Source organism: Glycine soja, chromosome 9 (assembly GCF_004193775.1).
Source record: "Glycine soja cultivar W05 chromosome 9, ASM419377v2, whole genome shotgun sequence".
Classification (NCBI taxonomy): domain Eukaryota; kingdom Viridiplantae; phylum Streptophyta; class Magnoliopsida; order Fabales; family Fabaceae; genus Glycine; species Glycine soja.
In genome coordinates, this window is record NC_041010.1 from 14,478,450 (window position 1) to 14,505,407 (window position 26,958).

At 35.9% G+C, this 26,958-nt stretch overlaps 2 protein-coding genes across 5 annotated transcripts; both read left to right on the forward strand.

Annotated features, from left to right (window-relative positions):
- Positions 1-239: 239 nt before the first annotated feature.
- LOC114367856 (transmembrane 9 superfamily member 11-like) lies at positions 240-3,014 on the forward strand. The gene is made up of 2 exons (XM_028325080.1): positions 240-401; positions 644-3,014. Exon 2 carries the CDS (start codon positions 677-679, stop codon positions 2,657-2,659), a length of 1,983 nt encoding a protein of 660 aa, XP_028180881.1. The 5' UTR covers positions 240-401; positions 644-676; the 3' UTR covers positions 2,660-3,014.
- Positions 3,015-4,422: 1,408 nt separating this feature from the next.
- Positions 4,423-20,091, forward strand: LOC114367857 (adenylate kinase 5, chloroplastic-like). 4 transcript variants are annotated; one of them, XM_028325082.1, is made up of 19 exons: positions 4,432-4,751; positions 4,857-4,958; positions 5,576-5,704; positions 5,952-6,086; positions 6,718-6,864; positions 7,831-7,905; positions 8,005-8,101; positions 15,307-15,353; positions 15,463-15,591; positions 15,995-16,030; positions 16,100-16,180; positions 16,308-16,446; positions 17,262-17,341; positions 17,517-17,582; positions 18,502-18,531; positions 18,610-18,719; positions 19,208-19,345; positions 19,472-19,501; positions 19,599-20,091. In XM_028325082.1, exons 1-19 carry the CDS (start codon positions 4,554-4,556, stop codon positions 19,621-19,623), a joined length of 1,794 nt encoding a protein of 597 aa, XP_028180883.1. In that variant the 5' UTR covers positions 4,432-4,553; the 3' UTR covers positions 19,624-20,091. The 4 variants fall into 4 exon arrangements, with proteins under 4 accessions (XP_028180884.1, XP_028180883.1, XP_028180882.1 ...); XM_028325081.1 differs by having other exon boundaries at positions 4,433-4,751; positions 4,854-4,958; XM_028325084.1 differs by lacking the exons at positions 4,432-4,751; positions 4,857-4,958 and having other exon boundaries at positions 5,576-5,672.
- The last annotated feature ends 6,867 nt before the right edge of the window (positions 20,092-26,958 follow it).

Here is a 26,958-nt window from a genome sequence, read left to right on the forward strand (position 1 = left end):
TGTCAAAAAAAAAAAATCATAAAGCAATCAAATAAGGAGTGTCGGTGTCGGTGAGTATTGGATTACTTGCAGCAATGGTGCTGAGTGGTGACAACGGGATTTCGGAGTTTGTCTTATTCATACAAGCCAATGCAGGGGTACTAATGTCATTTCACTTGCCTCCCTCAGCACAGTGACTAGCATCCGAAGGAAAGTGAAACAAAAACGTTGTATAGATAATATATATATATATATATATGTGTGTGTGTGTGTGTGTATATGCAATATCAGACATCATAGCCTCCATTGCTCGGTTTCGCGTTTCATATTCTTCGCCCCTTGTTCTGCAGTGCGTGAAGAATATCTTCATTTCTTTCATGCACTCAGACTTTTAATCCAGACGCACGTTTTCTGTGCACGAGGTAAGTGATTTAATTAATTTGAATTTTCAATATTATTATTTTTTGGTTCATCATTGTTTCTTCATTTGTCATATTTACATTCCCATTTTCTTCTCCGTTGTGTAGTAATATTATCTATATAGCATTATAATTTGCATATCTCTAAACCCAGAAAGGCATATACACTAGTTAAGAGTTTGGTTTTATCTTAATTATCTGCATTTTTTTTATTTTCACTCATTTTTTGCATCTGAGTCTGTCAGATCTGGCACGAATTCCCTGTGAATCTTGCAAAGATGGAATCTTGTGCGCAATTCGGGTTCTGGGTGGTCTTCATCTTGTTCTTGGCATTTCAAATTCCTCCCAATTACGGGTTCTACCTTCCAGGTAGTTACCCCCACAACTATGGTGTCTCAGATGAGTTGTGGGTGAAGGTGAATTCCCTCACTTCCATTGACACAGAAATTCCCTTTAGCTACTACAGCTTGCCCTTTTGCAAGCCCGAGGGTGGCATCAAGGACAGTGCTGAGAACCTTGGGGAGCTCCTCATGGGGGATAGGATAGAGAACTCTCCTTATAGGTTTAGGATGTACTCCAATGAGTCTGAGATTTACTTGTGCCGGATCGAGGCATTGTCTGGGGACCAGTTCAAGATCTTGAAGGAGAGGATTGATGAGATGTATCAGGTCAATTTGATTCTTGATAATTTGCCTGCTATTAGGTTCACACAGAAAGAAGGGTACTTTATGAGATGGACTGGGTACCCTGTTGGTATTAAGATTGAGGATGCCTATTATGTGTTTAACCATCTCAAGTTCAATGTTCTTGTCCACAAGTACGAGGAGACCAATGTGGCTCGTGTGATGGGGACTGGTGAAGGTGCAGAACTGATCCCGGTTGTCAAGCAGGGGTCTTCTGAGAAGCCCGGATACATGGTTGTTGGGTTTGAGGTGATTCCTTGTAGTATTATGCATAATGCTGATTCTGCGAAAACCTTGAAGATGTATGAGAAGTATCCATCGTCTATCAGATGCGATCCAGCCACTGTGGCAATGCCTATCAAGGAGGGTCAGCCTGTTGTTTTCACTTATGAGGTCACCTTTGAGGAGAGTGACATCAAGTGGCCATCTAGATGGGATGCTTACTTGAAGATGGAGGGAGCTAAAGTGCATTGGTTTTCTATCCTTAATTCGCTTATGGTGATCACTTTTCTTGCTGGCATTGTTCTTGTGATCTTCCTAAGGACTGTTAGGAGGGATCTGACCCGTTATGAGGAGCTTGATAAGGAGGCTCAAGCACAGATGAATGAAGAATTATCTGGTTGGAAGCTTGTAGTGGGAGATGTTTTCCGTGCTCCATCGAATCCTGCTTTGTTGTGTGTGATGGTTGGGGATGGGGTTCAGATTCTTGGGATGTCTGTTGTGACGATATTGTTTGCTGCACTTGGATTCATGTCACCGGCATCTCGCGGAACACTAATCACAGGTATCCTGTTTTTCTATATGATACTCGGTATTGCTGCTGGTTATGTCTCAGTTCGTATGTGGAGGACGATCGGCTTTGGCGAACAGAAGGGCTGGGTGTCAATCGCATGGAAAGCTGCGTGTTTCTTCCCAGGCATTTCCTTTTTGATCCTCACAACCTTGAACTTCCTATTGTGGGGAAGCCACAGCACCGGAGCCATTCCATTTGCACTCTTCATAATACTAATCTTGCTTTGGTTCTGCATATCGTTACCCCTTACACTTGTTGGTGGCTACTTTGGAGCAAAGGCACCCCACATCGAGTATCCGGTCCGAACCAACCAAATTCCTCGCGAAATTCCCCAGCAGAAGTACCCATCATGGCTGTTAGTTCTTGGTGCTGGCACCCTTCCATTTGGCACCTTGTTCATTGAGCTCTTCTTTATCATGTCCAGCATTTGGATGGGCCGCGTTTACTACGTCTTTGGGTTTCTCTTCGTTGTTTTGATCCTTCTTGTGGTGGTTTGTGCCGAGGTATCTCTAGTTCTGACTTACATGCACCTGTGTGTGGAGGATTGGAAATGGTGGTGGAAATCGTTCTTTGCCTCTGGTTCTGTCGCCATATACATCTTTTTGTACTCTGTTAACTATCTTGTGTTTGATCTCAAGAGTTTGAGTGGTCCCGTGTCTGCAACTCTTTACTTAGGATACTCACTCTTCATGGTTCTAGCAATCATGCTTTCTACAGGTACAATTGGGTTCCTCTCTTCATTCTGGTTCGTGCATTACTTGTTCTCTTCTGTCAAGTTGGATTGAAGTCTCAACGCTCTCACAAATTACCATTACTGAGAAAAGATTTCATCAAGAGGACCCTTTGAAATGTTCAATTTTATATGTTACTGTATTTCAGTTCATTATTTTGTTAGGGAAAATAGTAAATTTAGTGCAGCTACTGTATTCTGTTTTGCTTAACTCATCGCTAGATATTAAAAAAATTATTCATTGCATGATGTAGTTAGTAATTCATAAGTTCCTTGGCATTCTGAAGCATGTAATCTTATTGTTGGTAGTTGATGTTTGGAACTGTAATTCAGATCTTTATGGCCTTGTCTGCGAAAATTCCAATTACAATAATAAAAATATGATCGCAAGTAACAAGTTGCGCTTGATACCTTGGTGAGATTTCTCTGCATTTGTGGACCCTATTTGTAGCGTTATTGTTTGTGGTCTAGTCATGCTGCAATTTGGCCCCACTTACACGTTTGAAGATAGCCTGTGTGACAAAGTAGGAACTTAGATGAGAGATCTACCCCGCGCACACACACACAATACAGTTATGTAACAAAAGATATATCCTCTATCCGTTCCTAATTATAAAATTATTTTTAATTTTTTTTTATCTTTTTATAAGTTTTTTTTTTAAAAAAATTTAGATATATTAATTACTATTTCTTATACTTAATTATTCTCTTTTTAAACATTAATGAGAGTTAATTAAGTAGATAAAGAAACAAATAAAGAATAATTTTAAAATAATAATATAAATAATTGATAGATTTAATGTGATTAACTAAATCAATTATTTTCTTGAGAGATGTGAATTAATTGAAAGAACGAAGGAACTAGTTCATCGTGAAACTTCCAATTACATTATAAGGATGAGAAAAAAATTATAAAAAAATTTAAAACAAACATAAAGTTCTTATATAATCATAAAAAATACGTTAGTATCAAGTAGTACCGAGTTTGTTCATTTTTTATTCACACAAAAAAAATTTGATTTTAAAAATAAATAATACATGTTTTTTTTTTGTGTTAGACCCTTTACATTAGAAAGTCATTTTAGACTTAGTAATTCAAATCAAATTAAGGGAACTACTCACATTACATACATACCTTATTCTGGACTATTTGTTTTGTGTCAATCATAGATTCATACTTACCCGCAATTAGATGGAAAAGGCAAATAGAGACAGAAAATGTAAATAGCGAAATGAATAAAAGGGGAAACAATTTAATATCTCGGTTTCTCTAAATATTCATATACTTGAATTGAATAGAAAAATATCAAACTAAACAAATCAGATAACCTTACGAAATCTTGTTAATAATGTCCACGATTTAGCACTTGCAGAAATAATAGGGGTGAACAAATAAATAATTTCATACAACATCAGATTTAATTAAAAATTTGAAAGTACTCTAAGAGACTAAGAAGATGATATATATTAAGTTTAATGATCAAAATGATAATAAATTGTCAAATTTAGGAATCAAAATATAAGTAAATTGTTAAGTTCAAGAAATAAAATAATAATAAATTATTAAATTTAGAAATCAAATTTAAAAATTAATTTTTTTACATGTGACAATTATATGAATGATATGCCATAATCCTTAATTGTCATTTTTGAGTTAAAGGAATAAACATTGTATAAATTTGTCACACTTTATATATTTGAAAACAAAGTTTTAATTTCTCAACTTTAAAAAACTTAAATATCACCACCAAGCAAATTCAAGAAAGAAAACAGATATTTACCTTATTCCTATAGAAAATTCAAGCAGTGTTAGTTATTTCGTGGGAAATTAGTCCTTCCCCCTAAATCGACGCATTTGTTACTTGGTTTCTGTGAGTGTTCGTGAACCACTCAACGAACTCGACTCTGTGTGGCACATTATCTCAATTCTCAAAGCAAATCAACAAACAATGTTGAACTCCACCCCCACCTCCTTCTACCGCACCACCACTCTCACTCCCTCTCCTCTTCTCTCCACTCCTCTTCCTTCTTCTTCTTCTTGCACCCATCATCATTCATGTCTACACCCCCGCCACTTCTCCTTCCACTCACAACCTCTTCGCCTAAGCAACCTCCGCTGCCACACCCATTTGCCATCAACCCCAAAGGTTCCATTTATTTATTTATTAATTTATTTAATTTAATTATTTATTCAATGGTTGTTTTCTCACACCACTGACTTGTCCTTACTCGTGTCACTATCTTTTAAGAAGACATTCAAACTGAATTGTTCCATCAGCGAGCCTCTGAAGGTGATGATATCAGGTGCACCTGCCTCGGGCAAAGGCACGCAATGTGAATTGATTGTCCAAAAGGTTGGTTAATCGTTACCACAGCATGTCATCTCCTATCAAATAAAAAAAAGGGTAAAATATATTGTGAATCCTTGTACTTTGGTTGAAATTTAGTTTTAGTTCCGAAGTTCAACTTTGATCATTTTGGTTCCTGAACTTTGAAAATAAAAACAATGATTTTTGTTCCTCCTCCCGGGGAAAACTGATAGGAATGGGCCTAGAGAGGCCCAAATAAAGTAGAAGATTTATATATTATCCTTTTATGTTGTTTAGTTTTATTTTATATGTCCTAAAATTACTAGATTATGTCACTTGCATGGTTGATATTTGTTGTAAATCCCTATTTAACATAGGGTATGTGCTGTGTAATTGATCATCTACAAGAATATCAATTTTATTATTTTATCTTCTCTCTAAATTTTGGTAGAATGATCGGAGTAGTGATAGAATAGGTCTGTGACGAGGACAAAAATCACTGATTTTCTAAAGTTCTTGACCCAAATTGATCGAAGTTAAAATAAATTTTACCAAAATTACATAAGAGACTAAAAACATATTTTATCTATAAAAAATAAAGGAATTATGTATTTGATGCAGGAGTAATTAATATAAAAAATTATTTCTCTGTTATTGTGCAGTTTGGATTGGTGCACATATCAACAGGGGATTTGCTAAGAGCAGAGGTAGGGGCTGGAACTGAAATTGGAAACAAAGCAAAGGAGTTCATGAACGCAGGTCAATTGGTTCCTGACGAAATTGTGACAGCTGTATGATATTATTAAATTCTGCTTGCTTTATTTTTTTAATCAATAAATTCTGCTTGCTAGGGGTGTGCATATAAACTAGTTCGAACTAAATCATTTCCAAACTGCACTGAACTGAATTGGTTTTTGAACTGAACCGGCTCGGTTAAATAAAACTGAACTGGTTTTTCAAATAAGTTTGTTGTTCTTACTTACTTTTTGTGCCATGAAAATATAATGCTTGATTTGGTTACTATACATTCTCTTGTAGATGGTGGCAGCACGATTGACTCGCGAAGATGCAAAGCAAACTGGGTGGCTTCTTGATGGGTACCCTCGGAGTTATGGCCAAGCCCAGAGTTTGGAGAAAATGCAGATACGACCCAATGTGTATATCGTACTAGATGTATGTTAAACTTTGATTTTATTTTTTCTAAGCCTTAACTGCAAAATTTGCATTTGTTTTTAAGACAAGGTCTTAAGAAATGGTGACTATTTTAAAGGTTTATTTGGCTTCTGCCACCACAATTGTGGCTGCATTTGCTTACAATTTTCCTAACATATATTGCGACCAAACTTCAACTCCAATTGCAATTTAAAACCTTGTTTAAGCTTAATAAGATAGTATTTCTTTTTCCTCTCAAAATGTTAACATTGCTGGTACAAATTTGACCTGTTTATAATATGAAATGAGGAAGGTGTGCCTCATTTTGGGGTGTACCGGGGTGGAAGGAAGAGAGAGATAGAAAGAAAACAAAGAAAGAAGAAAGTGACAAATGTGATAAGTGATATGGGATGTGAGGGGAAGGAAAGAGAGATAAAGACTAAAATGAGATGGTAGAGAAAATGTGATGTTAATAATAACTTGTTTGTAATAAGCATAATAGGACTTGGTCACTTGGTGTTATTGAAATATTGACATATTAAATGTTATATAATTACCTAGAGTTTTGTGTGCAATAGATAGATCATAGATGTTAATTAGAAATAAATAGATTCATATTCCTTGCTAAGTTATTAAATTTTCTAATACTCAGGTTCCTGATGAAATTCTGATCGACAGATGCGTTGGTAGAAGGCTAGACCCAGTGACAGGGAAGATATATCATCTTAAGTTTTTTCCACCGGATACTGAAGAAATTAAAGCAAGGCTGATAACTCGACCTGATGACACTGAAGAGAAGGTTTGATAAATTGTACTACGTTTATTTATTTTTTTGCTCTCTTTGTGGGTACTTAACATAAGCTGTATCATTTAAAAAATTATGTGTTATTTGTAGTCATTTTAAAGGATGGACTCATCATGAAATGATCTCCTAAAGTCCCGTCTCCATGGATGAGCTTTTGATTTTGTTGCATGACAAGTTTGATCACAATATTGATGAGAATTTAAAGATCTTAGTTGTCAAATTTTTAGACTGTATTTTCAGCTGAATCGTTAAAGAAGCTTTATCAGTCGGCATAATGCATTGCTAGGTGTGCTTCATTTACATATAACTTTTTGAGATTTGGTTTCTTTCTCTCAATATCGTATCATATTTGGTGTGGACTGTGGGTAAACCATTGCCATTATCAAATTGCCTTCTCTAGTAACAGCATTCAGGTTCCAAAGTTATATAATCAGGTGAATTGTCATTGATGTTAGTAAAGGGAGGAGTTCTAAATGACCGGTGCTTGTAATTTAAAGCACTAAAATGTATTCATGAGCTTGCAATAGCATGATCTAAGCATCTTGATTTTTTTTTCCGATTTAGATCACTTTGTCTATTTTTTTAATGTCTCACTGTGCATGTTTATACGTCATTTCTACAATGTGACATTGCATTAACATTTTTTTTATTTCATTGTTTAGTTTGGAAGCAGAAAATATATTATGTTACTTTTTTTTATCCATGAGAATCGAAGACGGTATCAGGGGGTTTATAACAACTCACGCACCCTTGCTCAACTAAATGGGCTAGGCCCCCTTGACGTATTATGTTACTTTTATGTAGTCATTACTCATTAAACTCATCTTATAGACAAAAAATGATTTATTGAGCTCCTGTTGTATTGCTATTTACAATCAAATTTTCCTGTTAACAATTAAGTGGATCTAGTATCCTGGCAAACGAGAAGTATCTTATGTGTACTTGTATGTTGCTTTTCAGGTCAAATCTCGCCTAAACATATACAAGCAAAATGCAGAAGCAGCATCTTCCGTTTACTCAAGCATAACACATAAGGTCATTGGAGATTATTAACACTATCATCTACCTGTCTTATGTCTTGATGTGAACCAGTGGGACATTCACTCACATTTAACTTATTTGTCATATACACAGATTGATGGAAGCCAATCAAAAGAAGCAGTTTTCAAAGAAATTGAATCTTTATTATCTCAATTGCAACAGGATAAAGTGAAAATAATGAAATCAGAAGGTATGAAGCTTCAAGGGCGTATATCAAACTCACCCATAATATATTTATTTTTCACAAATAGTTGCATAAGTATCACATTGTTTCCACTTTTTTTTTTATAAAAGAAATTGTATAAAAAACAGTGAAAGCAAGGTGGTATCTTTGTAATTATTCATAAAAGTAGAAAATAAAATAGAAAATATTTTCTGAAACCATATTGGCCCTTTTATATTTTGAAGGCATGTCAATCATCAACTTATATGGAAGTGTGTTCCAGATTCTCCATCTTGATATGATAGTATTTAATAAGCAAACTTTAGGCTTAATTTCACTTTTGTTCCTTCCACAATAGTTAATGTGGAATTTTGGTTCTCTAATAATTCTTTGTCCGAACTTAATTCCCCAATTTTTTACTTGTTGAATCAAACCCTTTTGTAAGTTTCCGTCCAAAACCTTGTTTTCTGGTCAAATAATTAGGGGTTTAGGACAAACTTGAGTCATGAAATTATGTGAATGGTTCAGAATCTGGAAATCGGGTAAAAAATTGATGAAAATTCATGATGAATTTTGTAAGTGAGATTAGGATTTTGAAGGGGAAATTTTGCAGCTTTTTAATTCTGGGTGAAATATGATGCTTCGATTGGTGGGTTTTGAGGAAAAAAAGGGTTTAATGGATTTAATTACTTCTTCTTGTAGAGATTGAGTAAAAAAATAGGATTTGAAGTTCTTAAGAAGAAGGAACTGTTAGATTTATACGCTATCTTGTATTTATTAGTTGATAGAAATTAGTGATTGTATTTCCTAATAATCAGTAATTAATTGATCATGTAATCAATTATTGATTCTATTTCTCTATTATAAATTAGATCATATGTGTGGTTTCAAAACACGCATTCAGTAAATTCTAAAATCTGTATGGTATTAGAGCCAGGTTGAGGGAATAACGAAAACTGTCCCCCACCGGAGAGCTATTTTCAGTCCCGGTGGACCTTTCTAGTCGTTGCACTTATTCTGGTGACCATTTTCTCCTTTCCAGCAACTTTTCCAACCACCACCAACCGTCACTTCTTCGGCGACCCATTGTCCCAGTGGATCTTTCTGTTTGTCGTCCTTCCAGCGACCTATTTCCGCATTCCGGTGAGCCCTTATGCTCGCTGCCCTTCTTTCTGGGTATTTTTCTCCTTTACCAATGCATTTCACGGCAGCCGCCACCGTCCGTTGCCGGAGCTCCTGCTACCTTTCTGTCTAGTGATCCCATCACCAATTTTGTCATCCATCTATTTACATGATGGTGGTGATGGCGACCTCATCATTGCTTCAAGGCTGTCTCACACACCCTTCCTTTATGCTCTATATGGTATCAACGATTAGGGTTCGATCCCCGCTCACATTTGTGTGCAGCAACTGTGCGGTGAACAGTACACACGAGTGAACAGTACTCGTGCCCATTTTTAGGCCTGTTTGGCAGCCAGCATGCCTTACTTTCACTTCCCGGCCACCCCCGCTCCGCCAACCATGACGCCATAGGCCGCCGCACGCACTAACATGTGCCTCTGTTCTCTAGCACGTGACATTCACATGCTCCAGCCAAACATCCTCGAAACGACCTCCTCGTCGCGACCCAACTTCTAGCGTGTAACACCCCAAGTTTCGTGTAATTGAGGTTTGATTATGGACGATCGGAGGTTGGGGTATGTTGTATAAGTGTTTAGGAGTTAATATGAGTGTTAAGAATGATTTTGGGATGAATAGGTTCATAAAAACCCAAAATCACGAGGTGTTGTTCTGCACTGGTTGTTTAAGCGAAATTGGGAATTGAGGTCTGGCATGATTCTGAGTTCACTTAAGTAATAGAAGATCTCACTTAAGCGAACTGTGTGGTCTGAAGCTGGAAAAGTGGTCTGCACGAAAGTTGTAGCTCTTGATGTTAGCTAACTAGTAAAATTGGTTTCACTCAAAAATAAGTTTTGTATCTCGAGATAAGTTCATATTAGTGAGCAAAGGTTAAACTGTCAGGATTATGCAATCAGTTTGTATTCTATAATCTTAGGCATAGTATACAATTGAACTAGCTTTCGAGGTAAACATAGAAGTTGTAGCTAATTGTCTTATCTTTAAAATAAGACAAAATTCAACTTGATAGGATTAGTATAACTATATACAGTAGTTACACCTAGAGAGGTCCTAGACACGCAACAAAAAATGATAGAAGTAATACTCAAAACTTAAGGATGTTATACCAATCATAATGCAAAGTAGGTAGATGCTATAATTGATGTGTGACATAGATTTAATTTAAGATGTGCATGACTTAATTGAATGATGATATTGAATACATGTGTTGATGCTATACTTGAATGGTGATTTATGAGTGTCGTGGAATCATTGTATGTTTTGCTTTATCTCTAAAGTGTGAATTGTAACGCATAATATTCATGTGTACATGGTGAATCAAGTGATGACATGATAATGTTTTGAAAAGATTTATATGCGGCCCAAGTTCATGTATAGTAGGGACCATCATGTTATTATGAGTTATGGTTAAATGGCATTGAGACGGGTGACCAAGCCTATGTGGGGCGATAATGGGCTAACTACATGTGATGTGAGCAGTGTTGTCAAATGGCGGCTATCGCAGCGCTATCATGCTATAATGTAGCAGGGTTTAGGGAAAATGCAATCGCAACGATGTCGTGTTGTGGACTCTGTGAAAATCGCAATTGCGAGCGCCTTACGTATCGTGAAATTTCATTGCATCGCAGCTGTTGCGTCGTCAGTTTACAGAAAGGTTGAATCTGGAGAGAAATTGCATTGACGACATTTAGGGTTCATTGGTTCATTCTGAAAGAAAGGAAACCGGGACAGGTGTGGATTCAGGTCGTGTCTGCAGTCTGCATGACACCTTCAGTTTAGAGTTGTTTTGGACTTGCGGACAAGGTTTTTGGCTTTGTTAAAGCTCACATCGCAAATCTTGTGTCTCCATTCAGAAATTGCAGAGCGGCAAAGTTTCTCAGCCGTGATAGAGCAGAGTCAAGATAGTTTCAAATTTGGGGTTCCCATGAAGGAGATGACTGAAGTATGGGCTTGCGGGTCTTGGACAAATTGGGCTCATGTGCCTTTTTAAAACATAATAAAGATTCAGATTTGTTTGTTTTATTCTATACTAAAACTCACGTCAGTTTTTAAACTATGGAGTTGGAGTCAAATGTGACTTGGGCTTTCTTATTTTAAAATAGGTCCAATGTAGCCTTTTTTATTTCTATTACATTCAACCTTTGAAGATCATTGCCACTTAAACATCTCCTCTACTCCTCTACGTAAACCCTTCCTCCCAAAACTTAGAACCCTCCAGAGTGCAGCCTTCTCCTCTCCTTTACTAGGACTTCTTTAGTATTTAGCTCTTTTTTTAATGTTTCAACATAGTTTGTCTTGCACGATTTATCTTTTGAGTTAATATTATGTCAATGTTTATCCAGGTTATTTTTGTTTGCATATAGCTTAATTTTTTATAATATTTAATCGTTATATATATATATATATATATATATATATATATATATATATATATATATATATATATATATATATATATTTCAACTGCTATGCTGCTTCCGGTATTTGCCCGCGATGCTATCTGCTATACGCTATAGCAGATTTTCAACTCATCGCGATTTTCTGCGATCCGCTATTGACAACACTGGATGTGAGGTTCAATAGAATCACTTGTTCTTGAATGTTTGAGACATGCATCATAAATGTGCATTGTTTTTAAGTTGGGAGATGTGGTCGAGCTTAACCGGGGAGGACATGAATGAGTTGAAGTATGACTTTGTCCTTGAGAGGTATCTAGTTTGGAATCTCCGTGTGGCTCATGTTGACCCCATGGGTTAGAGTATCCTTACAAGACTGGGTAACCCTGATGCCCTGCCGGCAATCTTGTCTCAGTGAGAGTTTAGTAATGTGATCATGTGGGTCCATTATTACGTGTCCTTCCGAGCTTCTTTTGCAAATTTTTTCTTGTACCACATGCATATGAAAAGAGAGAAAATAACATTGTGTTGTATAGTGCATTATTGTGAGTTGGACAGACTTGTGTGATTGATGATGTGGATGCCATGAATGCCTTTTGCTTTTGTGTTATGTGTGAATTGTTCCATCTTTAGTTATGATATATTGTGATGTGAAACTATTGTGATGACTTGAAATGGATGAAGTGAGACTCTTTAAGGCCATAGAGAGAGATCTATCTAGAATGACGCTTTATGAGCATAGGTTAGAATGTATATTGCTTTTGAGCATAGACTGAAGCAAGGTTAGTGTTTAAGAGTAAAACTCGAATAAGGAAAGTGTAGTTACCGCAAGAGGAAGAGCTAGTGTGGTAAGAGTAAAGTTGAATATAAGCCCGAGTAAGAGTAAATCTCAAGATATTACTGAAGATGAACTAATGTAGTAAATGAGTATAAGAGTTAAGTTTGAGGCAAGAGCTTACAATTTGATGGATGTAGACCTCTAACCATAGAAGTGATAAAGTTTGATAAATACCAAGTAAGGATAAAGCCATGAGAAACTCCTTTAAGTTCTGTTTTTTTCTGGAAACAGGTGATGGTGTGTGTTGTTAAGCATGGAGTCATGCATGGAGAACATAGTCTAGTTATGTTTTATGATTATATGTAATTTCTTTTATATGATGTATGAGACCCTTGTTACAAGGGAGGATTTGTATTTATCAATATTATAATTAAGTTCTAATTTGTATATTTATTCGTTAGCTTCCGTATGATAACATTGTATAAATGTTTTTATTTTCATGTTCTAGAAAAATAAGTGTAATTATGGAAATACCCTTAGGGTGTTACATGACAACCCTTGCCTGCCTTTTTTTCCGGCATATCCCGACTCTCCGACGACCCTTTTTGACTACTGTTGCTTCACACCTAATAGCCAAACAGTACTTGTGTTTCACACACAAGGACGAAATATGTGTGACATTCTTTTCCAATGAGATCCACTTGTTGGCAAGCCTCCCACGAGTCTTCTCTCACTTTGAGGACCTACCCAGGCACTTTCTTTCCTTTCTTTTTGGATGGCCCACATCAACTCCAGACCTGCTGCGTCTTTCACTATTGTTCAGTCAACCTCGTGCGATATGATGACCAAGAGAGCCAACTACAGGCCCTTGGCTGCACTTGTCCTACCTGTGGATGTGACTATTTCTGCCTCGGACTATACCGATTCTCTCCGGTTTCGAGCAGCCAAGCAATCTGCCTCGCCTATTACTGTCATGGCTCAGTCTAGTAATCTTGTAGCTTTTGTATCCCAATCCTCCACTCTTGGCAGTTGGATACTTGATTCTAGTGCCTCTGATCATATGACTGGTAACCAGTCCTTATTCTCTCAATTGTCTTTTTCGGATTCATTACCTTCTGTTACCCTTACAAATGGCTCTAAAACAAAAGTTTGTGGCATTGGTCAAACTCGTTCACTCCCTAACCTTTCTTTAAATTCCGTCTTATTTGTTCCTGGTTGTCCTTTTAATTTAATTTCATTTCTCTGTCCATTTTGTTAATATTTCCCATTACCTTTTGTTACCCTCGCAGATGGCTCTCAATCTAAAGTTTGTGGATCTCACCTTGTCTATCGCCTTCAACATTCCCTCTACGGCCTGAAGCAGTCTCCTCGTGCCTGGTTTGGCCGTTTTAGTTCTGAATTACTTCAATTTTGTATGACTCGTTATGAGGCTGACCATTCTGTGTTTTCACTCCATTCTCCATCTGGCTTGTGCATTTATCTAGTTGTCTATCTTGACGACATTGTCATTACTGGTGATGACTTTGACGGTATTCATCGGCTCAAATCCCATCTGCACAACAAGTTTCAGACAAAAGACTTGGGGCCGCCCAACTATTTCTTAGGCATTGAGGTTGCTCAATCCTCTTCTGGATTTCTATTTCCCAGCGTAAGTATGTTTTGGATATACTTATTGAGACCAGCATGCTTGATTTTCGCCATAGTGACACTCCAATGGATCCCAATATCAAGCTTCTTCCGGGTCAAGGAGAGCCATTGGAAAACCCGTGAAGATATTGACGACTTGTGGGTAGACTTAATTACCTCACTGTCACCAAACCAGATATCATGTATGCAGTTAGTGTGTTAAGTCAATTTCTGAATGCTCCTTGTGATTGCCATTGGAATGCTGTCATGCGCATTCTTCGATACATCAAGGATGCAATAGGCCATGGATTACTAAATGCAGACAAAGGTAATGCCAAGATTGTTTGCTACTCCAATGCTGATTGGGAAGGCTCACCATCAAACAGCAGGTCTACGTCTGGTTATTGTGTTCTTATTGGAGAAAATTTGATCTCATGGAGAAGCAAGAAACAAAATACATTTGCTAGATCCAGTGCTGAAGCTGTACTGTGCCATGACAGCAGCTGCAATTGAAATTACATGGCCAAGGCAACTTCTCCAACAACTCCGATTTGGAGATACTCAAGCAACTAAGCTTATTTGCCATAATCAAGCTACTCTCCACATTGCATCTACTCCGGTCTTCCATGAACAGACTACACATAGAGGTAGACAGTAATTTTGAAACAGAAAGTGCTCTCAATAGAAATCACCACTGAGTTTGTCAATTCCAGTGACCAACTGACAGACATGTTCACTAAATCTCTCAAGGGGCCTCGCATTGATTATATTTGTAACAAGCTTGGTGCATATATATATATATATATATCAATTAGGGGAGTGCTAGATTTATACGTTATCTTGTATTTATTAGTTGATAGAAATCAGTGATTGTATTTCCTAATAATCAATAATTGATTGATCATGTAATCAATTACTGATTCTATTTCTCTATTATAAATAAGATCATATGCGTGGTCTCAAAACACACAATCAGTAAATTCTAAAATCTATAGGAACTAACAAAAGGATGTGTGGGAGACTAAATTTAGGCAAAAGTATTATTGAGAAATAGAATTGAAACAAGAGATAGTGGGAGACTGATTGCACGTTATTCATTGCAAAGATACCAAGTGCAATTAATTAAGCATGACTTTATGACTATACATAACTAACAACTTCCTTCCGTTATTCAGTTTTGTTATCTTATTGTGGGAGAACACATTACTTTTTGAATGACATGGGGTTCGATATGCAATAACCAGGAAAAAATAATATTTTTTAAGATTGTTTACTAACTTCTTTTAATTCAGAAAAACCAATTCCTGATACAAAGAAAGAACGGACATCTCTGAGCCAGGTAGATGGTTGTACTCTGTAATAAGGCAGTGTTTGTTTATTTTGAATTTTATGTTCTATGAAAGCCTCCTTTGTACATTTTTTTCTTATTTTGCTTTAGCTTGTTACAGGATAATTGGAGAGGGATTCCTACTAGACTAAATAACATTCCGCATTCTCGAGAAATCAGGAAATATTTCTATGATGATGTGCTACAAGCTACACAGAGGGCTATCAATGATGGAAAAACTAGGGTGAAGGTATAACACTATTATCAGAAGTCTGCAACCTAGTTAACACTCCCTATTATTTGAGTGACTCTAGATCTGTGCGATACCTTTAACCATTTCCATTCTTATTCTGTCGCAAGAAAAGTGTTTTATATTTAAATGTAAAAAAAAAAATTAGGTAATAAGAATCAACATTCTTTTTGCCCGCAGAATACTATTTCTATGTTAGATAGTGTTCCATATCGAATCCAGAATTTTGGTTCTTTTCAAAATTTGTGATATTTTAATAACATAACTGATTACTGAGGTGAATGAAAGGTAGGAAGGTCAGGAAAACCTTTAAGCTTTTACCATGTATGTTGATTGGTATTATTTTCAATTCCCTTGGATCCTAAGCTGACTTCTGCTTTATTTGTCATTCCAAATCAAATAGGTTGACATCAACATTCCTGAACTGAACCCAGAAATGGTACGGACATCTTTTTACTTTTATTTTTTCTAAATGTCTTCATTTGATGACCAAATTTTTGGTTTACAGGATGTTTATCGAATAGGTACCTTGATGGAACTTGTTCGAACTCTTGCCCTTTCTTTTGCTGATGATGGAAAACGGGTTAAGGTATCTTTCTTATTCCTTTTGTTCCAACAGAGAATATTTTCATTATCTAAGAATAAAATTGTACTATTGTATGTAAATGTTAGAAATAATTTTTTTTTAAAAAATTATCTTCATCTTCATCATGCAGGTTTGTGTACAAGGGTCAATGGGAGAAGGTGCTCTTGCTGGAATGCCGTTGCAGCTTGCTGGAACTCGTAAGATTTTAGAGTTCATGGATTGGGGTGATTATGGAGCAAAAGGAACCTTCATCAATATTGGTTCTATAGGTATATCAATGAGCTGTACTTTGTATCAGAGGAGGATCCATAAATTTTCCTTAGTGAGGATAAAAAATAATACATAATATTTTTATGAAAGAAAAATATCACAAGCTCTTACATAATTTACATAATGTTATGACAAAAAAAATCAAAATACTTGTGCTTTTACAAATTATAATTGTTCCTTACACATTTTCATTTGTTTAAAATGTTTAATGATTTTTTCATTGTTAATATTATTAAAAATTAGAAAGATAAATTGATAAAATTTCAATTTATTATCTCTTCAAACTTTTAATTTTTTTTTAAAAGTCTTATGGGAGCAACACTAATTTTTCTATGAGAACAAAAATAAAAGTTATTAAATATTTAATGTTAAAAAAAATCTTGTGGGGGCAATTGCCCCCACACCTATCAATGTAGATCCGCCAGTGCATTGTATGGTTCTGCTGTTGCAGCTTTCGATTTAATGACCCGTGTATTTCCCCGTTGTACATCTTTAGATTTTTGTATCCCAGATTCCAGCTTAAATCTTAATATCTAACTTTACTTCTCTCCATTTATTTTCTTTATATGTTGAAACTATGAGAAAATCACTTTCAGCTTCTTTTTTCAATTCCTAAATTAATGCTTACTTCACACAGAAATTAACTGCAAGCCATCATATATGTCTGCCCTAAAAATGGTAAAAAGTGAAACATTTATGTGTTCCATCCTGATTGAATGTGATGTTTGCTTCCTAACTTCATATTGAGAATATCTATATAACCTTGAATTTTTTCTACACAATTTTTCTTTTGGTTGTGAATTTCCAATCTCAGGTGCTGCAGAGGTTGAGGAGGAAGATGACATGTTTATCTTGGTGGCTCCTCAAAATGCTGTAGGGAATTGTATTATTGATGTAAGTGGATAGAGTAGAGGTTTTACAGACATATTTTACAGATATATTTTACAGATATCATCTTTTGAGGCCTTTTCCCCCCAATTTTTCTTGATGGATTTTGACATGGTTTCTTCAACTTCACCATGCTGTTCTCTCTTTTTTCTCTTTAATATCTTTGAGGTTTTAAATACAGGATCTAAGAGCCATGACCAATGCTGCTGAACACAGACCAGTTATACTAATCAATGCTAGGCTTAAGGTTCAGTTCCTAGCTCCTTTTGTATGATTTACTGCTTGTTTTTGAGGTTGTTATTATTAAATGAAGATAATCTGAATCTGACTCAGTACTAAGTCAACTTCATAACATGCCTGGTTGACCTTGGTCCTTTGTAATGTGGAACTCATATAACCAGTTTATACATAGAAACTGTTTGCCAAATAGTATAGCCGAGTATCTTCAATTGCATGCTGATAAATGATTTTTAATGATTTCCACCTTTTTGAATAACTGACTAGTTGAGTATCCGAAACTGAAGAAACATTGGGAGGAAGTTAGAGCACTTATAGGTATACAGCGACTATGAATATGAGTTTGTTTGGGGGAAATGTTTTTTTTTTTTTTTAATAAGTGACACTTGGTTGTGGCAGAGAGCAAGCTCTCAAAGGTGAGCTTTTCTTCTGTAATTCTTTTCATCTTCAGGAATCCACTGCTCCAAAGAAGGGATAGATTGCTTCTATAGTCTGTTAATTTGTTTCCTACCATAGGCTCTTTTGGGCTATCTTGAATTTCATTTCTTAAATGTTAAGAATCATCGTATAATGGCAGATTGCATTGTAGAACTCTGTGTAGCACCATGTGGTGCACATTTGGGTCCTTGTATTAAATTACATTATCTATTTTATCAAAATTGAGTAAATTACATCTTGCTACTTTTCTGCTAATCTGCTCTACACTATTACAGTTTTAAAGGTGGTGAAACAGCAATTAGACTACTAACCTTACAAGTATCGAATATATTCATACAGTTTATTTTTCGTAAATGCATAGAATATCTTTGGTTATGTGGTCTTCTGTAGGATCATTTTATGTTTATACTGTACCCTGTAACTGCTTTTAAACTATAATTTTACATTCTGTTACACTCATTAATAAGACTGAAACGTTTCTTTGAATTCAGGATTTGCCTGGTTCTAGTGGTATAATGCAAGTGAGTACTAAACCAGAAAGTTGAAGATAATTTATTCTTGAAAAAGTATGCTTATAACTTTGCCTTCTTAATCACTAGACAATGGGGAGGGACCAGAGACTCAAGTATGCAGCATCATTTGAAAGTTGCTACTTCTTTCGGCTTCTGTATTACGCAGGAACCCAGTATCCCATAATGGGAGCTATCAGGTTTGACAGTAACATATTTACATCATTAAGTTTTTTTTATTAATCTTATGTTTCGTTGCCAGACATAGAGAAGATAACGTTAAACTGGCAGTCTTTTCTTGGCTTGCTTCAATGAATGTAGCCTCTAAAAACTTCTAATGAGATTGTATGATCATGCTTCCATATTTGAAATAATAACAATGTAACATTAATAATAAACAAATCAAATCAATTTGGTTCATGTTTCTTCAGGCTGATTCTTTTAGAAAACATTAACAATTAGCATATTCTCTTCCTTCTGTGCAAGTTGTCTGCGTGATGGAATTAACAATATAGAAACTAAAGCATCATTACCATGATTAGAGTGTTTTCCAGAAGCTCCTTCCTATTTGAAATAACCAAACTAGATATTTAATTGTTCGATATGCTCAAAATACAAAGACATTCTCTATCTTCTGCCAGTAGTAGTCACGAAGTATGGCACTGTAAATTCATTTCTTGTGAATTAGGATGACTTATCCATACCAATATGAGCTGTACAAGAGGGTAGATGAGTCACCTGGAAAGGAGAAGTATGCTATTTTGTCTACCTTTCCAGAGAGGCCTACTACAGATGAAATTAATGATGCTTTTGAAGGAAAACCAAGGTAACTGATGTCTAATTTTTATTAGCTAAAAATTGCAAACACAGTCCATCTTATCTGACTTTCTTATGTCATTTAAGCTTTGACAAAATAGAATTCCATTGAATTGTTTTTCTGGCAACTTTGCAGTAAGGATCCTAGAAAAACCTCAGGGATTTGGTTAGTAACTTTATCCTCAGTCCATTATTAGTTCTTACCCCTTTATGGTAAGTTATGTCAAGCAATTTTTTTTTATTGGTGTATCTTTCTCTTGCAGGGGATTCTTGAATGGCATACTCTGAGCTAACTGGAAAGCAATGGAAAAGTGTCAGTGTATGATTTTCTAAATTATCATTGAAGAATGATGGCAATCAGCTGTGTGATTGTAGATAGTACCCAAGTCAGAGCTAGTAGTTCAACTTGCTGGTGGTGGAGCAGCTTGTTTAAAATTGAGTGTAGATGACAGGGAAATGAAGATTAGAAAAAAAAAGACTTGTCAAATGATAAATGATTCAAGATTTAAGGGACCAGGAGGAACAACTTTGTTTATAAACAACTACATCAATATTTTTCACCAAAAAATAAAATAAAATAACTACAATATTTATTATGAAGCTCAAATAGCAATTGTATAGACTTTTTGTAGCTATGAATCAATTATTTTTCTTGTGGTTACGTGAAGGGTGAGGTACATGTACGAGTATTATAACTTCTGGATAGTTAAATACTCAATTATATGCAAGTTGCTTTCCAACTCGTATTTCTTTATAGCTTGGGTAACTATTTTGGCTTGGTTGTGATCTTCTTGGTTTATGAATTCCCTCTACTAGACAAATAATATTCCATCACAATCTTGTTTATATGTAGAAATGATTTGTTTCTTCTTCAAGGCATGCAACCCGTTCCAATTTTTGTTGCTATTCTCTTTAAATCCATGTTTTCCTTGTTCATTATATTTTCAACTTATTACTTGTTTCAATGAGTAATGATTTAAATTGGCACAGACTCGTTTTGGTCTCTATCACATTGAAAAGGTAACAAAAGTTTATATTTAAAGTTAGTGTTCTAATCAAACTTCAAATCATGGCTTAAGTTTTTGTGGAAGCAATGTCTTCCAAGGTTATTTTGATGATGTCAAAGAATTAAGAGTTAAGCAAAATTTCAAGTAAAGATTCAAGATTCAAGAATCAAGTTTCAAGATTCAAGATTCAAGAATCAAGATTTAAAAAAAATCAAGATTCAAGAATCAAGAGAAGACTCAATCAAGATAAGTACTAAAAAGTTTTTCAAAACATTGAGTAGCACATGAAGTTTTCACAAAATCTTTTACCAGAGTTTTACTCTCTGGTAATCGATTACCAGAAGGTAGTAATTGATTACCAGTAGTCAACATTATTTTTCAAATTGATTTACAAATCTGTAATCGATTATCATAATCATGTTATCGATTACCAGTGTTTTAAAACGTTAAGATTTTCAAAATTCAAAATGAAGAGTCACATTTGTTTATGTGTAATGGATTACACCTTAATGGTAATTGATTACCAGTGACTGTTTTCGAAAAATTCATTTCCAAAAGTCACAATTCTTCAAGTGACTTGTTTCTGAAGATTCTTTCAAAAGTCTTAACTTTTTAAGTAATTAGTTTTAAAGGAATTGCCAAGAGTTACAAGTTTTGACTTGAGTCATCAAGAAATTATAAATATGTGACCTTGGCATGAAACGAAAAATAATTATTGATCTTAATCATCTCTTTCAATCAATCTTTCAATATTTTCTTTCAACAGATTTTTTTTTCTGATTCATCTTCTCTTCATCTTTCTAAAAGTTTTTGTTCAAAAATTTCTCTTCCAAGAAAAGTTCTTTGTTCAAAAACTTGTGTTATTCATCTTTTTCATTCTCTTCTCCCTTTGCCAAAAGAACGAAGGACTAACCGTCTGAATTCTTTTGTGTCTCTCTTCTCCCTTTCCAAGAGAATTCAAAGGACCCCGCCTGAGAATTCTTTTGATTCTTCCCTTTCCCTTAAGCAAAAGATTTCAAAGGACTAACTGCTTGAGATATCTTTTGTTTCCCCTTTACAAAGATTTAAAGGACTAACCGCCTGAGAATTCTTTGTCCCAACACATTGAAGGGTACATTCTTTGTGATTGTGGTACAAGTAGAGGGTACATCTACTTGGGGATTGTTATACTGAGAACAATAGAGGGTACATCTCTTGTGGATTAGTTCAAGTGGAGGGTACATCCACTTGGTTTTTCAAAGAGAACAAGGGAGGGGACATCCCTTGTGGATCTTTGACTTGTAAATGATTTTACAAGGTTGAATGAAATCTCAAGAACCGCAAGTTGTTTAGGGACTGGATGTAGGCACGGGTTGTTGTCAAACCAGTATAAAATTCTTGTGTTTGTCTTCTTCTTCCTTACAATCTTTAATTTTCGCTGTGTACTTTAATTATCGCTTCTACTTTTAATTAAGTTTTTATTCATGATCTTTACTTTCTTAACTTAATAGTAAAAGCTTAAGTAAATCTAGTAACATTAAGAAAGATAAGTTTTTTAATTAATAAAGGTTCATTAATAATTAATTCAACCTTCCTTCTTAGTTATTTCAAGGCCACTTGACCCAACAGTTTTTATTTTTATTTGTGGTTTGAGAACAAACCACAGTCCATCATGCTTAGTAATATGATTTTGTACAAGGTCCCACCAGGGTGCTAATTTCCAAACCTTTAAGTGCGTAATATTGTTAACAAATAACAATCGCCTTAACTCTTAGGAAGATTTTCCGTAAAACCACGCAAAATTATAAGGTAATTTATATACTCAAAATAATATAACCACGTATAATAAAATTAAGTATAATGATTATGCACGGTCTGTTTAATTTTTTTTGCATAATCAACAAATAAAAAATTATCATTGGTATGATTTTTATTAACATAATTAATTATAAAAATTAATAAATTTGATATATATATATATATATATATATATATATATATATAATAATTTGTAATTGTATAATAATATAAAATTATTTCATAAATACATAATCTATTTTCTCTAAAAAAAAGTGTAAAATAATTCTGTATATCTATCCTCAGAAGCATACCCTATATGGAATCTTTCTCTTCCTTTAGATAGTGATTGCCTTTTTCGAAAGGAGATTGTGATTGCCTAATTGAATGAGATCATATACTTTATTCGGCTTTTGGTTTAGGATTTTTTTATCCATCAAAGATATCCCACAATTGATAATTAGAAATTATCAAAATGGGTTTTTAATTTAATTTAACTTGCAATTATTCTATGCATTGCAAGGGTATTTGGGAATAAGAAGAAATATAAAAATATATAAATTTAAATATTTAAAAGAATATTGATTGAATTAATAAAAGATTATTTTAATAGTAATAAAATACAAACGAAATTGTAAAAAATATGAACATTGAATATTTTTAATTTTGAAAAATTTTAAAAATAGCTGAATAAAATATTTTTTGCCTGCAGCGGAATATTATTTTATGGTCAATTGCAAATATCTAATTACACTTGTTGTTGATTGGAAAGATTTGAGTAGTAAATTAAATAAAGAAATTGAGGATATTAATAATTTCTTTTGATTAATTAACTAATTAAAGAAGAAAAGAATAATAATTTAATTTATAAGATTCTAGACTCATCACATGGCCACGCCTGTTAAGGTTGGATTCGTGCTTCTAGAAATTTAATTTTACTCTCTCAAAATAATATTTTTTTTCCATATTTTTGTAAGTGATAGATAAAGAGAGAGAGACTATTTATGTGAAGGAAAAAAATCATACCTAATACATTTTTATAAATACAAGACCAAAATGAGATTATTTTATCTTAAGAAATTTGTATTGTCTAGAGTCTACAAAATTGATGTGGTGCTAGAATGTGCACGTCGGTCCTCCTAGTCAACCCTGACACCAGAGGTGCAAACGCAGCTCCCTCAGCATCCGGACTATTGGGCTGACAAGTTATTAACAAATATTTATATATTTTGAATCTTAATGATAATGTTATTATTTCTTTATCATATTGTAGGTACCTACTTATCGACTAGCAATGAATTATCTATAATCCATTGGATTATTTATAAGTGGTGAATTATCTACAAGTTATAAATTATCTACTAGTTGTTATCTACAAGCAATGAATTATCTAGTAGTTATTATCTATAAGTTATGAATTATCTACTAGTTATTATCTATAAGCAATGAATTATCTACAAGAGTTGTAATGCAAGTGTAACAACCCCTAAAATCAAGGACCCAAAGTTCCCATCCAACACTATAAATACAAGTTCTATCTCCCCCTTTTTGATTCATTCTCAACTCACGTACTTACTTGAGCGTCAGAGTCCTTTGTTTTGCAGGTCCCCCTTTTGTTCTCCCAATGAAAGGTACATGTAGTCCGACGTGTGAGATCGTGGAGCCCATCTTGTCTATGTTGACCCTAACATCAATCAACTCCAAATTTTGGTAAGTACATTTGGCGCCCACCGTGGGGTCGCAGTAAAACTTTCCCCGCAACCTCTTTACACCAATGGTTAGCACACGGTTTGGCCTCAAATGCAAGAAACCTTTAGAGAGCTTCAATCCTCCCTCAACAACCATGACAAACAATGACACTATCCAACAACTCCAAACACGTATTGCGGAGATGGAGTGACAACATGAGGAGGAACTCAGAAAGCTGAAGGCTAACCATCACCAATTGGAGGCTTGTGTGAGATGCCCCCAGGGCGACAAGCATTCCATCCACACGATTCACAAACGTACTTAAAGGGGATCACACCCCCGACAAACCATCAACACCTAAGACGATCCCAACCTCTTGCACATACACTGTCATGAAGGGCGGACGACTCGTTGAAATCCATTTGTCAATCGTATCATGGAGGTCGAGTTGCCTTTAGGTTGGAAACCTCTCAACCTAGAGCTCTACGAGGGGACTACAGATCCAGACAAACATTTGGATGCATTCCTCACCTAGGATAATCTTTACACCAATGACGATGCAATCTTGTGTTGAGTTTTCCAAACGCCCCTCAAAGGGGCAGCATTGACATGGTATAGAGGACTCCCTCCATGATCCCATCGACAACTTCGACACCCTTTTCGAACGTTTCAACTCTCAGTATGCAACCAGCCAGCCGCACCGCATGACTTTCGTGGCCCTAGCATGTTTGTGGTAGGAAGATGATGAATCACTTCGTAAGTTCATGGGCAGGCTTGGACGAATTGCTGTCCAAATCAGGAATCTTAACCCTGAAGTAGCACTACACTCCATGCTCCTCGCCTTACGGTTGAGTAAGTTCGTAGACAGACTATGCAAAAAACCTCTCAACAACATGGACAAGTTACGTGAACGAGTCAAAGGCTATATTCAAATGGAAGAGATGTCAAGGTTCAGAAACAAAGTCTGACAAGCCATATAAAAGTGTGATAAATGGAAAGGGGGTAGTAAGACTGATTTGCACAGATCAAACAAAAAGTACAAACAGGACAAGTGTCAGCCTCTCCCAAGGGAACCCAGGTATGAGTGTTACATACCCTTGACCGCAAATCGAGCCACTATTCTTGAAAAGGCCTTCAACGCGGAGATACCCATAAAGCTACCTCCAGCACTTCTTCCCAAACTCAGGTTAGACAGAACAAAACACTCTAGATACCATCACAATTATAGTCACAATATAGAAGACTGTTAGGCTCTAAAAGATAAAATTGAAGAACTCATACGAGCTAGATACCTAGCCCAATTCGTGAAAAGGCTAGACAACAACCCAGTAAGAGCAAGACCTAGGGGTCACCAAGATGATCATCATCGAAGCCAAGATGAGGATCAAAGGAGGGACAAAACAAAGAAGAGAGGCCGACAAAGGCATCACCAACAAAGACGCGAATGACAACCTCAGCAAGAGTAGGAAAATGAGCTCACTCAACTAATCAGAGGTGTAACCAACACCATTGCATGCAGATTTTCCTATGGAGGGTTGTCTAGTCAGTGTTGAAAGCGTCACCTCCTCCCTATCTAAGATATCAACATCAACATACAATCACCAAAATGTCTCCTTCCCAGAACTTTCATTGACAAAGACTTCAAAGGCATTAATCCTATCCACTAGGATGACCCCATGGTTGTCTCCATCGCCATTGCTAATTTCATGGTGTCCAAGGTCCTTATCGACCAGGGCAGTTCCACGGACATACTTTATTGGAAGACATTCCTGATGCAATCCTACCCCGCAAGGGCATTGGGTAGAAGACTCCAAGTAGATTGGGCTAGAGATCCAAGGGGGTTTTATAGCCTTGTATTTTGGGGCATTTTGAGTAGTCTTTGTAGTAAGGACTTTTTTTTGTATTTTCATGTTTTTTGTCATGGGGGTGAGCTTAGCTATTATAGGGGGTGTGTAGCTAAGCTCTAGCTTCTCATCTCAAGGAGGTGAGCTTAGCTATTAGAGAGGTATGTGTAGCTAAGCTCTAGCTTCTTTAGGAATCTTCTTAAGGAAGCTTCTCAAGGAGGTGAGCTTAGTTATGAGAGGGGTGTGTGTAGCTAAGCTCTAGCTTCTCAAGGAATTTTTCTCAAAGAAGCTTCTCAAGGAAGTTTTCTCAAGAAAGCTTCTCAAGGAAGCTACCTAGTCTATAAATAGAAGCATGTGCAACACTTGTTGTAACTTTGATGAATGAGAGTCTTGTGAGACATAACTCAAAGTTCAACTTCTCTCCCTTTTTCTTCCTTCAATTTCGTGCTCCCCTCTCTCTCTTTCTCTCCCTCTTTCTTTTCCTCCATTGAAGCATCCTCTCCAAGCTTCTTATCCAAGGCTCATCTTGGTGGTGAAGCTCTTTCTTCCATGGCTTATTCCCTAATGGATGGCGCCTCCTCTCACCTCTTCTCCTTTGTCTTCCGCTGCATCTCCATGGTGGAAAACCACCATTAAAGGACCTCATTGAAGCTCAAAGATCCAGCCTCCATAGAAGCCCCACAAGCAAGCTTCCATCAATTCCAGAGGCTCGAAGTGTCACCCAATACGGTCCAACCACACTATGGACCACTCCTCGACTTTGTAGGAGAAAGAGTAGAAACTAGAGGCTATGTAGACTTAATGACCACCTTTGGTCAAGGAAGACTCTCAAGGAAAATGTTAAACGAGCTTGGAGCCATCGTCTCTACACCACATCTCAAGATGAAATTCTCAACCTTGATGGGAGAAATCTTAACTATCAAGGTAGACCAAAAGTAGGCTTGACAATGCTATGCTGAAAGCTTAAAGGTGGTTCCCTAACCTCCCACTAGAGAGTCAGGCAAGCCTCATCCTATAGCTGGTGGTAGGAGTCGAGTCATGAGCGTGGACGCAAAATCTTCAATAAGGACCCTAGTTGTCTGGGAAGCAACTAGGAGAGACCAAGATGAGGTATTCGATGTAGATCCGCATGACGACACTATCGATAAAGGCCTAAAAAAATTGAATAACTCCTCAAGTTACAACTCAGACCCAAACCTGGGCAGTGCATGCAGCTCAGCAGGGACCTGACTAGCCATGAGTACAGACACATAGCAAAAGTCCTGTGAAAGAATGCAGACTTATTTGCATGGCAACCATATGACATG

Coding starts and splice junctions, on each gene's coding strand:
- LOC114367856 (XM_028325080.1), top strand. CDS start 677: ATGGAATCTTGTGCGCAATTCGGGTTCTGGGTGGTCTTCATCTTGTTC.
- LOC114367857 (XM_028325081.1), top strand. CDS start 4,554: ATGTTGAACTCCACCCCCACCTCCTTCTACCGCACCACCACTCTCACT. Junction 6,087..6,717: donor ATGTGTATATCGTACTAGAT/GTATGTTAAACT, acceptor TCTAATACTCAG/GTTCCTGATGAAATTCTGAT. Junction 18,532..18,609: donor GTTCTAGTGGTATAATGCAA/GTGAGTACTAAA, acceptor CTTAATCACTAG/ACAATGGGGAGGGACCAGAG.